General features: G+C 37.4%; 1 protein-coding gene across 1 annotated transcript in view; it reads right to left on the reverse strand.

Moving 5' to 3' along the window:
* The window catches only part of LOC149211675 (Exostosin family protein), a 131,451-nt gene that overhangs the window by 11,224 nt on the left and 105,039 nt on the right, over nt 1-15,188 (reverse strand). Inside the window, exons 4-5 of the mRNA XM_089391571.1 lie at nt 3,261-3,330; nt 2,187-2,414 (exon numbers count right to left, since the gene is read on the reverse strand). Of these exons, the coding sequence (XP_089247697.1) occupies nt 2,187-2,414; nt 3,261-3,330 (298 nt within the window). The remainder of the gene's footprint in view (nt 1-2,186; nt 2,415-3,260; nt 3,331-15,188) is intronic.

Genomic DNA, 15,188 nt, shown 5'->3' on the forward strand with positions numbered 1-15,188 from the left:
CTTACTATCTTGTCTTTCACCTATTTGGCCATTGATGAATTGAATATGTATTATGATTTATCATTTATGTCACAATTGTATTTGTATGCATAATATTACTTTGTAAAACTTACATCTAGATGAACATTGAAGATCTATGTTCGAATCAATGAATTTGTATCATGAATGGCAATTTCTGTAAGAAATGTCTAACTTTTAATATATATGTATATATATATATATATATATATCCGAACGTGTCATGTTCTGGGGAGTCAATGTGTATGTGTCTGACACTCGAATCCTCGCGTCCTCGTGTCAGGTGACTTAGCCAAACAGCTATTGGGACGTTGGCGGGAATGCACTAATGACTTAACGGTTACATGGTTAAACTATCCGAGAAAATGAAGGGGATCAATTTGGCAAAAGTGCTAAAGTAGCAGAAGTGTTGGCGGATTGAGAAATTGAGTGGAAAGTGATTCTCCGGGGGGTGTGCGATAAATGGTATTCGTGAGGGCGGGTTCCACAATCGTTGAGCGCGTAACACGTTAGGCTGGGCGGTTTGAATGAAACAGCTTTGCGGACCCCCCCCCCCCCCCTCCCCGGTTAAATGTCGGAAGTGAGGGGGTCCCACAATCTATCGTTGACCATTAATTTCGGCGGAGACAATCCACGTTGTTGGAAACTACTCATATAATTGTTGGCGGCATTTTGCAAATAACACTTAAACAAACTTTATTTGCACCTAAAATTTAATTCAAGAGGCATTTATAAACATATGCTAAACTTGATTACATAGTGCAAATAATTTTTATTTTTTTTAGTTTTGAAAACTATATAATTTAGACATAAATTGCATAGGTAAAAAATAGTTACAACAAGTGGCATTTCAGGTTGCATTTCAAAGAAATTTAATTCGACTCCTCTATTATAAGCAGGTTGTGTCCAAGCTTCAGAATTGTGTGTCAGTCCAATTTTTAAAAGAATTATGGAAAGATAAATTCAGTCAAGTGACTAAATGAAAATCATAGAACTTTGATGCACCAAACAGACTGTGTCAATTTATTTCAACTTCTCTCTGCGTTTTCCACCCCCAGTTACTATTTGCATTGATTGCAATCCTTGTTACATTTACTTTGATTGCACCATGTTGGGGTGGAGGGATATAAAAACATCCTCGTCCTGATGAATACTCAGCACTGCTGCTTTGAATGTTGTTCATCCGATCCACTTTTAATATTGAAAAACAATCTCAATAGGACAAACGCAAATATGACTTTAATGTGCAATGCAACCATGAAATATAAAGCCGGAAGCACTTGCCAATCTGGAAAATCGTGTAGAAGTTTGAACTAACTAGAATACACTTATTCATGACAATCAATCTATGGATCTCTCTGTTACTACAGAAGAGTATAAGAATAACTTACATAAAAATTAATTTCTTTGGACTGCAAAATCGATATTTTTTGGCAACACTCTCATTGCAACCATCTGAAAAGTTCAAGACCAACATGCTTCCACTCTATGATTACTTTCACAAGCAGTGGATAGATAAACACTAATAACCTATAGAATTAAGTCTAACACGAAATATTTTCTCTCTTTTCAGGGGCAACCTTGTCTAATGGATATTCCTGTGATCATGGTTGTTGGGTCAGAATAGATGGGATTAAGGTCGAGATTGATTTCAATGAGGTTCTTAAACAAGGACATCTTCCAAGAGTTGAGCTTCTTTTAGGGTGTCATCCTACTGAAAAATGGGGTGCTGGCTAGAAAACAATGGGGTTTAAATAAAACTGAACAAAGGATAGCATCATAGCAGTATAAAAGATGTGTATGTCAAAATTAAGTAACATCTTCCAATAACTAATGATGACTAACACCAATAAATAAAACAGTCACAAAGGTTTCATGTGATTTCTCTTGGTTATTTGTTTATTGACAACTCCAGGATGGATTAATTGTGGCTCAAAAGAGTAATTTTTCAACCAAAATGACTTAAAATAGGTGAAGGCGCATTAATATCTATGCCAATAACTGCAAGACTTATTCATGTGATTATTAACATTGAGACAAGCCAAAGACTCCAACGGGTGTCCAAATTATGTCAGAAAAACTACTGGGGTGTACAATGTACTTGCTACAAAAAAGAAATGTAGAAAAGAATAACTTGACACGTAATGACAAGCAAAAAAGAGATGAACCTTGTCCGGAAACTGTTGCGAGAGCTTTAGAAGCTGGAGCCGGCCAACTTTCCCTTGTGCCCGGCCCAAGAAGTTTGCCAAGTACTTCCTCTTTGATAGGGGAATAGGTTTAACCAAGTCATCTTTTGCAGAGTTTTGCAACAATATACTATCATCAACATTTCCAGGTATAATAATGTCTTTCCAGGTATTAAAAGCACTAGTGTCGCGCTTGTCTGTGCGATCACCCTACAAAGAGCATCAATAATTGCTTCAGTTAGTTGAGAAATTCTAGTTGCCAAAACTTTCTGATATGCATACCTTACAGAACCAGAACTATTTCATTATGAGGGAATATGAAAAGACATGGACAACAATTTCGGATCATTGCCATATTCTGTGAAAGACAAGAAATCGATTCCCCATAAAAGGAACAAACTGGACTGCACAAACAAATAAACTATTTGTTTATAACACAAAATCTGAACGGTCTGTATATTATAGAAAGAATTTGTTCCCATGCATTTGTAACATTCTTATAATATTGCACGATATATTTTTAACCAAGATTGCATCTCGTGTCTGTCACTTGTGCCCTTTTCCTATCAGTTAACTCTACGGCACAGTTCCTACAATTTTGGAAAATACATGAAATCATCTTGAAAAAATGGAAAACATGATCTTGGAGTGCAATTTCTTTTGCCAAAATCAATGCATGGTAAACAGAGACATGGAAACTTCACTACTATTTTATAACACAGTAGTTCCTAGATGCTAAATGTAAGAAACCCAAAGTTCTACTGCTTTTACCTTAAGAATAAGCAGAATTGCTCATTCACGGCGTCAATTAATGGGTAACCAAATGTAATCTTTACACGCAAACATAGGATGAATTTATTGGTGTCTGATAAATATGGAAACCAAAAAACAAATGCACTAGTATACAAAGATCAAAAATCAAGAAGTCAGTGTGCCCCTAATTATTAGTATCATTATGAAGGTATTTCATATCCTAAACATAAAATAGAAAATTATGTCAGTTTTAATTTTAAATAATATCCATAACTTTAAAAGAGGGAACCTGGAAAAGACTACCTCTGGTGTCAGAATGATAGACCGATTCAAGTATGTCGCCCATGCTTTAAATAAGTGAGCACCAGCTCCACTGCACTTGTAATCAAGAAAAGCTGCAGCTCAGACAGAATTCAACCAATAATATTACACCTTAATAAACCACAGAAATCCAAGTCAAAAACCTACTGAATGTACTTGAAAGTAATGCCACATGGTATGGAATATATACCAGGTTCCTGCTAATGGCATTAACTAAACGAGTTTAACAGAGGCTGCAGTCTAAAGCAAAGAAGAATTGGAATTTAAAACAAGCAAAAAAGATTATGACGCTGTCAGAAATAACGCAAACATCCACTTTCTGTTATGTCATTTTTTCATACTAAGACATGTTTCAAAGGAGCTAGAATGTGTCTATTATTTTATTTCCAAATAGTAACAAGGATAATAGTGACCTAGTCCCTACTAAACATGCTCAGGGCTACATTGCAGTTAACCATAAAGCAAACATCCAATTTCTGTTTTTGTACTTCTGCAATGAGGTATCTTTCGAGACAGTTAGTATGTCCAAATAACAACAAACGTCTCACCTTCATGTACATGGTAAGCTAGTGTTAGACACCGTAATCCTTTGGGATTATGGTAAATGGTAATTAGGTGTAAAATTAGGTGATGTAATAGATATTTGAATAGGCAAACCAACAGCCCACACGTTTCCCATGTAATAAATATGTTTCATTTCTTAATGAATAGACATTGGAACGTTCCGCACGATCCTCAGTGTAACATGGTATCAGAGTTGAGTGCCCCATTACTCTGTCTTCCCTTCTCCTACATTCACTTCTGCGTAGTTTTCTCTAGCGGCCCTTCTCTTACATTCACTTCTGCATAGTTTTCTCTGGTGATAATTGTTCAACCCGACGTGAAGTGTTGTATAATTGTTTTATAGAAGCGTGATCGACCTGGTGAAGCATGGTAGATTTTGGTGGAGTTTCAACTACCTGTTTAAACGTGGGCTGAATCAGATAGGTATTTTTGACTGGTAAGTTTGTAACTGTTATAAGCATGTTAATTTTAGTTAACAATGGCATGTTCTATGCTTAGCACAATTACTTCAATGTTCCTTTAGCAGCCCAATTACAATTTCCAATTTTGTTTTCCAATAGCAATCACATTAACCATAAATCACATTGACAGTAACTGTAGATAGAACATAGAATAAAATGCAGAAGACAAACCAAGACAAGAGGACACCAGATTTGGCGGATGCGAGGGAAAAACCCCAATGTGAGAAAACCCTTTGATCAATTTTTTTATTAATGTATCAAATGTTCAGCACAGAGAGTACAAAAAGTCAAAGTTGACTTGCCAAATCAAAGTCAAAACATCCCTGTCAAAATCTACAATCAACTGCAATCAAACTCAGCCCTAACTAGAAAGTTAAAGATGGCTAATGAAGTGGCAAAACTTCTCCTTTGAAGCTCAGTCAAAGGCAGTCAAACTCGGCCTCCAGAAGTGGTCAAAGTCAGCCCAAACAGTCATAAAATCTGCAGTCAAACTTGGTCAACCTAAAGTCAACCCTACAGTCAACGCAGGTCAAACAGCCCATAAAATCTTGGTTTTTGTGCCAATTAATGCGACCTGGTCAAACAGAGTCAACCCTCCAAAATCACAGTCAGACTTGGTCAAACAATCCCTGGTCAACGCTGGTCAAACTTCCGTCACCTCCTATATTTTTAGGCCTTGTACTTCATTCTGAAATTCGTCCTCCTTGCCACACGTGTGAGAGAAAGAGAATGCCCAATAGTTGTACGAACCAATGAGAGAGAGAAGAATGTGCGATGATGATGCCAAATGAGGTGAGAGGTCACTTGTATTTAGACAATTCGTTAAGATTGAAGTGACATGTCTATTGGGCTTGATGAGCCTACATGATGATGTGGCCGACCTGAACAATTTGCACGTGTGGGCATAAATTCAAAAACGCACTTCTGCTTGTCCAAAGAGAAATTCAATACAATCATCATCTCCATCAAATGAGCTGTCTAAAGTGGAATTTGGCCCTAAAGTCACCAATTTTAACACTCCCTCTCAACTAGGGAGAATTCCACCTGCCAATCCATCCATCATCATCGACCACCATGCCATCCTACTGTCATGTACCATCTTTGTATCTCATCTCATCTCTACTCTATTGAACACTGATATGAATAATGAAGAAGAATCGATCGAGAGTGAGTCACAAGACCTTACCACTCTCCACTGACCAAAGTCAGTCTAGAGGTAGAACCTCAATCAGACTTGATCCCAGATCAAGTTGTTGAACACCATGCATCCTAGACATAGGGAGTACGATAGTACACGATGTGTCCATCGGTAATGCTATAGTCCCTATCTAATTTTCCCAACTCACTGGCAAAATGTGAGGTACTTCCCATGAGCCTCAGACTACATGGGTAGGATGTATACTGGGGCATCAGCAAGAGAAAGTGAACCACTCATCCTGCTCATATGCCATAGGAGAAGGCGAACCACTCATCCTATGCATATGTCAATCGTAGGGGAAGGTGAACCACTCACCCTATGTTGGAATTTCTAAGTCTGACACGTTACAAAACCCTTCATGCACTTTACTGATTTATTCCTACATACTTGTTCTATTAATTAACAAGTTATTTACCATGTAAATACTGGAAATAAATACAAGTACATGCTCAACAAATTACAGATCATCAACTAAAGGAAATAGAAACAAGCACACAAGTGACACCGTTGTTTTTGGACTAATATCCCTGGAAAAACCCAATGCGGGAAACCGGTGCAGCTATCTGAGGGTTTGATTTATTAAGCAGTTTCAGAATACAATCTAGGTGCCAAATCCGGCTCACCCAACAGAGAAAAATCTCGGCGGTAGCACCTCTCTACTCGGAAGCAGATATTTCGGCTGAAACCCCAGACAAACACTTCGGCAGCTCCACAGCTCAAATCTGCCCCACGAAACCCCAGCGTCAGCTCTCCCAGCAGTTCCAACTGTTCCCGGCAATTCTAGCTTCTGCCCTCTGCATCAGCTTTCCCGGCTGTTCCAGCAGTTCTCGGTAGTTCCGGTTGTTCCCGGCAGTTCCAACTTTTGCCCTCTAAGTCAGCTTTCCCGATTGTTTCGGCAGTTCCCGGCTGTTCCCAGAATTTTTGGCTTTTGCCCTCTGCGTCAGCTTTCCCGGCTGTTCCCGTTGTTCCGGCTTCTGCCCTCTACGTCAGCTTTCCCGACAGTTCCCGACAGTTCCAGCTATTCCTGGTAGTTCCAGCTTCTGCCCTTTGCGTCAATTTTCTCGGCTGTTCCAGCAGTTCTCGCTGTTCCGACACAAGACCGGCTAACCCCGGCTATTTCTGCGTCCCTCTCTCCAGCTACTGTGTTGATCCTCCCGATGTTATCTCTGCCTCTCTACTTCTATATTCACTGCCCCTCAGCTGCAACTCTGATCACTCTCTCAACTTTCTCGGCAAACTCAGCCCCAAAAAATTGAAATCTTGATCTCTTGGTGTGTTCTCCAAGTGACCCTCAAGCCTCCTCTTATACTTTTCTCGTTGACAATTCAACGGCCGAGATTAAGTCCCTAATCAACGGCTAAGATTAGATCTAGCTTGATCCATGACTTTTGGACCATTCTAACACAGTTTTATATTAATTCACATTAATATTTAATTTTCCCTAAGTTTAGACTTAGGGACTCCATTAAAAATATTAATTATTTTAATATCTCCCAAACTGTTTCGAATCTGCTTAAACCCTTTCTGGGTGTTGGAGATCTTATGTGCCTTAGCCTCTCCACCATTTTTTGTGGCTAGAGCACATCCGATGCTACCCCAAATCAACACCCTACACACATGTCAACCATCATGGGGTATCACAGAGGAAGGTGAACCACTCACCCTGTGCACAGCACACCATAGTTCCACCAAGTTTCTGGGACATGAGGACGAGGGAGCGAGGAAACGCAGCAGCGGCCTATGCAAAAGCTCCCCGACAAAAAATAGTAAAGTACTAAAGAAATTATAAATATATCATTGAAATTTTATAATTTAATTGTCTTTATCATTATATAACACTTACGTCATGAAGGATAAATCGATGAATCATATGACTGAAACAAATTTAAAACAAAAAACCTAAGTTGCAGGAAACGTTGGAGAAGGGTCCGTTTCCGTCCGGAAACGAAACGGAAATGAGGAAACTCGTACCGTACGGCCTGGAAACACGTTTCCGGTCGTACTGGCCCGTTTTTCGAGGAGGAAATGTGGGCAGTACGGCTAGAAACGCGTTCCAGGCCGTACAATGGAGTTTCCTCTTATAACTTGACTTTTTCTTGTATTTTTTTTAGATTTTTTCGCTTCTAATTTTTTATTGGGCGACTAAAATATCTTCTAGATGCCTCTCAAGTTATAAAAAAAGAGGATTTTTTGAGTGGGGCAGCCTAATGTTCAAGCCTATGGCCCTAGTGTTGATATGCAGTTCATGGTAATGTTAAATTCTTAAAGTAAAAAGATGAAATGACTCAGGATGTTTGAGAGTGGTTTCGCCCTCATTGGATTTCATATGGAGAAAGTAGAATTTTAGATCTCACTCAAAATCCAACAGACTTATCTGTTTTTCAGGATTTCAGGATTGGGGGGATTGCAATGTTTCCATTGGATTTTGTCATGTACTATGGTATGGAACTTGTATTTAATCAAGAAAACCAAGCCCTCTATGCAGGGGAGACTCCCAATAATCAAGAGCACGTAGGATACTAGGGTATGGAACCTGTATTTAATCAAGAGCACTAAGGTCATTTGACTATGTAGGAGGAGACTCTCAATCAAACACGAGACAAGAAATTAGAAATTTCTCGTCGCTGATTTTGGATATTGCTATTTTCATTATGTGATCATTCATGAGTAAATGTGATGTAAATTTAGAGACTTATAGTTTATGCATTGACAATTGACAATTTAATCATAATGTAATAATTTAGAATGTATCATATATGCGTTATGATTGCACATATTTCTTAAATGTCCTAATATATATATATATATATATATATATATATATATATATATTGCGTTTCCCTGTTTCCAAAATTTGGGGGGGTCACGTTTCGTACCCGTGCCCGTTTCGGAAACTCGTACCCGTTTCCCTGTTTCGTGCAACTTAACAAAAAACATGATACAATCATACATGTAACTGTAACGTTCAACAATGAAAATAAAAGTTTAAACCATATTGAAGTTCCAACTGTGAATACTGAATATTGAAATAAAAGTCAAATCTGATACATCAAGATTCAAATTTTTATAGAGTCAAGTCTAATATATCATATATCAAGATTCAAAACAAACTAAAGTCTACAACTGAAGTCTGAAACAAAAAAGTAGATAACATAAGAACATATCAAATGACAAATGAGCATAATTGCTCAAGGTAATGCCCCACTAGTCTCTGCATCCAGCTATTGCATGAATAAATTAGGATCAACCATGTCACCATCTAAATCAGAATCACTTGCATTCTCAAACATGCTAAGTGGCACACCAACCAACCCCATCTGTGTCTCATCAAGTCCCTCCTCCATATCTACCTATGCATCATCCTCTGGATCAACATCCCATCATGTTGTTGGTCCCTTCAAATATGAAATAACCAAAAAAAACCCTTCCCCCCCCCATCAATTCATAGTATATTTATAATATTTTATAAAAAAAATTAGGGATTTGACTTTTTTTATGATTTGACCTCAATTTTTTTGGAAACGCAAGAAATGTTTCCTCTTTTGGGAGGAAACATCCCTCCTTCAAGTTTCCTTGCATTTCTGTTTTTTGGGGACGTGGGGAAACATCCCTCAGACGTCCCCACGTCCCCGGAGCACAAGGAAGCGCAGGGACGCGTTTCCCAAGTGGGGGGACACGTCCCTGTGGAACACTAAAAATATGTTAAGCTTCTTGAAAGAATTGCTATGGTAGAATGTAAGTCCATGCATACTCTTATGGAAATGAACTTTAAGAAATTATGCGGCAAAGTTGCAGGACCTAGTCTAACAAATCCCACAAAGTATAGGCAGCTCATTAGTGCTTTGATGTTTTTGGTAAACACTAGGCCTGACATATGCTTTGATGTAAACACTTTAAGTCAGCATATGATTGATCCCTTTCATGCCCACTGGATTGCTACAAAACATTTACTTGGATACTTGCATGGAACTATCAATTTAGGATTGAAATATACTATTAAAAATGTAAGAATACATGGATATATTGATGTTGATTGGGCAGGTAACTCTGCTGATAGAAAGAACACTTATGGGCATTGTTTTAGCTTGAGATCTGCCATGATCTCTTAGATGAGTAGAAAGCAGAAATCCGTTGCACTGAGTACCGCTGAAGTTGAGTACATTGCTGCTAGGATGGCTAGCTGTGAGGCAGTTTGGCTGAGAAAGCTTTCTGGGGAACTATTTGAGCAAGTTCTAGACACAACAATTATATTGTGACAATAAGAGTGGGATTCGTCTTGCAGAAAATCTTGTGTTTCATGACAAGTCCAAGCATATTGAGATCAAGTATCACTATATCCGGAATATGGTGTAGAGAGGAGCAGTGAGGCTCCATCACATCTCCATTGATGATCAGACAACTAACATTCTTGCCAAGCCTTTACCAATAGGAAAGTTGATGGTTTTTAGAGAGCAGCTTGGACTTATGGAAGTGACCCTTCTAAGAAGTAGTTACAACTGATCGAGAACATTGAGTTGTCTTTCCCCCCTGTCAGAGCTCACAGGATTAGGGAATGATGCCAGAAAGCTCCTAAGGATGAGGGACCTCTTGTGTAGTGTGTGCCATAAGAGTAGGCCTCAGTATGCATCTGACCCACAATCTAGGACATGGGAAGGGCCACCTATCTGGCGAATAGGTGTAGTGAGACTTGTCTGTGTGACTTGTCTCGATGCAAGTGTACCACCACTTGACACTTGGTTGTGTTTGATTATTGTATGTGTGACTTGTTTAAATCTTGTCTATGTGATGTCTGTGTTCTATCACCTAATTTTTTTAGATGAAAATTGGTTTAGTGTAATCCTTGTCTATGTGACATGTGATGATCCTTTCCTTTCCAAATTTGTGTCAAGTGGATAATTCTTCTTTAGATTGCAACTTCACTGTTACAGATGTTACAGAGCAGAGTTGAATTGAGATGAAAGAAAGAGATAAGAGGAAGCAAAGATCTTTGATGCAGAAAGAAATTCCTCCCTAGCTAAGAGGGAGTGTTAAAATTTGACAACTCAAGGATGGATTTCTCCTAAAAGAAATCATATCTTTTAATTTTGTTTGAACCGCCTATAATAAAATTTCATTTCTAACAATTCTAATATGACTTTCCAAAATAGTAAGTCACATCTCAATTTGGAAGTGACTTTCCAAAAATAGAAAGTCATGTATAAATGATCAAGGATGATCTCGACATATGGAATCCACTTTAAAATCAAATCAATCATGATTATACAAGTCAAGAATTAATATATTTATCCTTACTAGTATTATTATTATTATTATACTATTATTTATAAAATAGTTTAAAGTCATTCACCTTTAAATTTTTAATGGATTAATAAAAACAAATTCTCTCATGGAATAAGTAAATTAAATTGAAAATCTTACTTGGAAAATCAAACCTCTCTCTTGGAATAAAATAGTAACTCCACACTTAAGAGAATGTAACTCTCCCTCTCTAATTCAATGTATGGCAAAAGTGTAACTCCTCATTAAATGCACTTGTAACTCCCTCATTCATTTCGATTTGTAACTCTCAACAAATATTCTCTCATGTTTAAGTGTAACTCTCTCTCTCACTACTTCGAATTGTAACTCCTCAAGACAAATGTACTTCTTTCTCTATTCTTGGGATGAGTTACACTTCTCCTCAAGTAACTCCTCCCTCATGGAATTCGATCCTCCTATTATTGGTTCAAGGCATGAATTCATTTTGTAACTCCTCTCATTTCTCATCTATTTAAGCAAGAGCATGTGCGAGTTGAGAATAGCATGCTCATTGTGAATAAAGAGAGCTAGTGTTGAGTGTGTGTGAGAGAAGTGTGAGAGCAAATTAAGAGTAAGAGCAAGGGAAGCGCTAGAGCAAGTGTGAAGGACAAGATCTGATCAAGAGAAGAAGATCTTCAAGCAAAGAGCAAGAGCACTTCAATTGCAAGTTGATTAGTTATTGGTGACTTTATTCATTCTCTCTCTCTCTCTCTCTCTCTCTCTCTCTCTCTTTATACTCTGCTAAACAATTGAAGAAATCTAATAGAAGAAGAATCATTTGGGTTTCCCCTTGTGGGTTTTGCCCTAGTCATTGGATCTAACTCTCTGTCTTATATTTGTGCTTGGTCGTCTTCATATGATCCTTAAGTTTATGTTCTATCTACAATTGCTAATCTAAAAAGTTTTGAAGAAGAAATCTGCATTCTAAGTAATTGCAACAACATAGAAAATTCAGTTTTCTGCGAAATAAATTCAGTTGTTTGCAAAGTACATTCAGTTTTCTGTAAAGTACATTCAGTTTTCTACAAAGTACATTCAGCTTTCTACAAAATACATCCAGTTTCATTCAATTTTCTGCAAAGTACATTCTGTTTTCTGCAAAGCACTTTCAAGTTTATGCAAAGATTTTTAAATTTTTGCATAGAACTTTCAGATTTTAAACACAACAATTCTGCAATCAAGTTGGCCAAGAACCCTAGATTTCATGATCGAACCAAGCACATCAACATGAAGTATCACTTGATTCGATACGATGTAGAGGCCAAAACTATTCATCTAAGACATTGTTCCACAACTGAGAAAATTGCAGACATCTTCACCAAAGCTCTTGGAAGAGAAAAATTCAAAATGATGCTCGCGCTGACAAACACCCCTTCAGATTAAGGAGAGGGGGAGTGTTAGACAATGTAATCCTTCGAAATTATGGTAAATAGTGGTTAGGTGTAAAATTAGGTGATGTAACAGATGGTTGGGAAAATTGACAGCCCACATGTTTCCCATGTAATAAATATGTTTCAATTAATCATGAATAGACATTGTAGCTTTTTGCACAATCCTCAGTCTGACAGCTAGTTTATGTTGAATGTGTTTTATTCTAGAGTAACAAACACTTTTTTCAATGAAGTTGTAAGATGTGACAAAAGTTGGACCAATATTAAGCCTTATGTAGAACGCAGACAACCACTTGATGACATGTTCAAACTTAGTAGGGATTAATCATTGAGTTATAAGTCCCTTAAAATCCATCAACTGTTACACTTAAATGGTTTTCCAATTAATCATTTTTTAGGAGCCAATGGCTACAACATTAATACTGATTGGGTAAACAAGAGTTTCTTATGTTTCCTCATATAATCCACATGTCATAGCCAGCGATTGAGCTCCTAAAAATGATATGGGCTAACTGCTCTAGTTACTCAATTTTTGGATCATTGTCTCTCACTCCTACATGTGCTTGATGTTTAGGAGCATCTCTTGGCGATAAGTTCACTAATCTTGGCTTGGTGGTCATTAAAATCTTAATGGTTTGTCATTAATGTGGTGGCTAGAAGGTGGCCTCAACAATCCCTCATTAGTAATGGTGGTTAGAAAGTGGCCTAGTAGTCCATAATAAATGTGTCAGCTATGCTAGAGCTAATCACTATATAAAAGGGTCTAGTACCCCATTGTAACATACAGCAACATGTGAAACATGGAATGAAAGCAAAAGTTTAAAGTGGAGTTTTCTACCCCATGAGGGATTCTCCATTGTAATTTTGGTGTCAATCTTTATCTGTTCATTACTAAGTTGCACGAAACGGGCAAATGGGTACGAGTTTCCGAAACAGGCACGGGTACGAAACGTGACCCCCCCAAATTTTGGAAATGGGGAAACGCAATATATATATATATATATATATATATATATATTAGGACATTTAAGAAATATGTGCAATCATAAAGCATATATGATACATTCTAAATTATTACATTATGATTAAATTGTCAATTGTCAATGCATAAACTATAAGTCTCTAAATTTACATCACATTTACTCATGAATGATCACATAACGAAAATAGCAATATCCAAAATCAGCCACGAGAAATTTCTAATTTCTTGTCTTGTGCTTGATTGGGCGTCTCCTCCTACATAGTCGAACGACCTTAGTGCTCTTGATTAAATACAAGTTCCATATCCTAGTATCCTACGTGCTCTTGATTATTGGGAGTCTCCCCTGCATAGAGGGCTTGGTTTTCTTGATTAAATACAAGTTCCATACCCTAGTACACGACAAAATCCAATGGAAACATTGCAATCCCCCCAATCCTAAAATCCTGAAAAACAGATAAGTCTACTGGATTTTGAGTGAGATCTAAAATTCTACTTTCTCCATATGAAATCCAATGAGGGCGAAACCACTCTCAAACATCCTAAGTCATTTCATGATAATGTTAAAAATTTAAGTAAAAGGATGAAAATGAAAAATAAAGGAGAATGTCACTTTTACTTTAAGAATTTAACATTACCATGAACTGCATATCAACACTAGGGCCATAGGCTTGAACATTAGGCTGCCCCACTCAAAAAATCCTCTTTTTTATAACTTGAGAGGCATCTAGAAGATATTTTAGTCGCCCAATAAAAAATTAAAAGCAAAAAAATTAAAAGAAAATACAAGAAAAAGTCAAGTTAGAAGAGGAAACTCCGTTGTACAGCCTGAAAATGCGTTTCCAGCTGTACTGGCCACGTTTCCTCCTCGAGAAACGAGCCAGTATGACCGGAAACACGTTTCCAAGCCATACAGTACGAGTTTCCTCGTTTCCGGCCGGAAACGGACCCTTCTCCAACGTTTCCTGCAACTTAGGTTCATTACCAATATGGGTGAAGGCTACTTTCCTTCTAGCATGTATATACTATATTCTACTATTCTACTCTTTACATGGTACTAGAGCTATGAATTGAATCTCCCCACTCTTGAATGTTGTTTTCTCAAGCTCACTATGGAGATCTTGTTGGAAAATCAATGATTTTGTAGATTAAGGTTGATTTTCCTTACTTGATAATTACTTGTGGACTTGTTGCCTTCTTATTAAATTCTTTGTGTTTTTTTCTTCATCAAGCAATTACCAAAATATAAACATGAAAATCACAAAAGACAATAAACACAAGATATAGGCTCCACACTAGGGCAAAACCCCACAATTGGGGAAATCCTGAACAACCCTCTTCTTATAAAATCATATCAAATGAGATGTCCAAGACCAAGACCAAGACAACTTCCTCCATAAGATCCCCAAGTCAGCGCTCCATTTTCTTGCCAAGTTTTATCTTTAAATAATCTGTCACAAGCTCATATTTTACAAACTTTGTAGACCTTCTTCAACTCGCAAATCCAAGTTATTACAGCCCTTTATCAGCTCACATATTATAATCATTATAGTCCTTTCATCAGCTCACATATTATAGTCCTTCATCAACTCGCATGACATCACATGGACAGTTTTAGTAGCTTGCATTTCTCCTCATGAATTTGGATCCTTTCCATGTCCTTTGTTATAGAAGATTTGCATCCTTTTAAGGACTTTTACCACAAAAGAAAGTCATGTCTATGTCTTCAATCTTTCTCACAAAATAGCAATGAACTTTTCTCTTTTTCCTATCTTCTACAAACAAAAATTCGCTCATAAGCCTCTGATTTTTCCACAAAACTTTCACGAATTGCTTGCTTCTTGGAGGAGGATGTATGTCAATATATAATTGATCTCACATGTAAAAAGACACGTCCATTGAACGAGCTGACTTGTCATCCTGGAGGACCAACTTGGTGTTATGGAGGACAGTTTGACTCTTAACAAAAATTTATTTTCTTTTTCTTACAAATAGTCCAAATGGACTTTGACTCAAATT

The sequence above is a fragment of the Pinus tabuliformis genome, chromosome 1_1, assembly GCF_031772625.1.
Source record: "Pinus tabuliformis cultivar Carrire ecotype Pingquan chromosome 1_1, CPIR1, whole genome shotgun sequence".
Taxonomy (NCBI): domain Eukaryota; kingdom Viridiplantae; phylum Streptophyta; class Pinopsida; order Pinales; family Pinaceae; genus Pinus; species Pinus tabuliformis.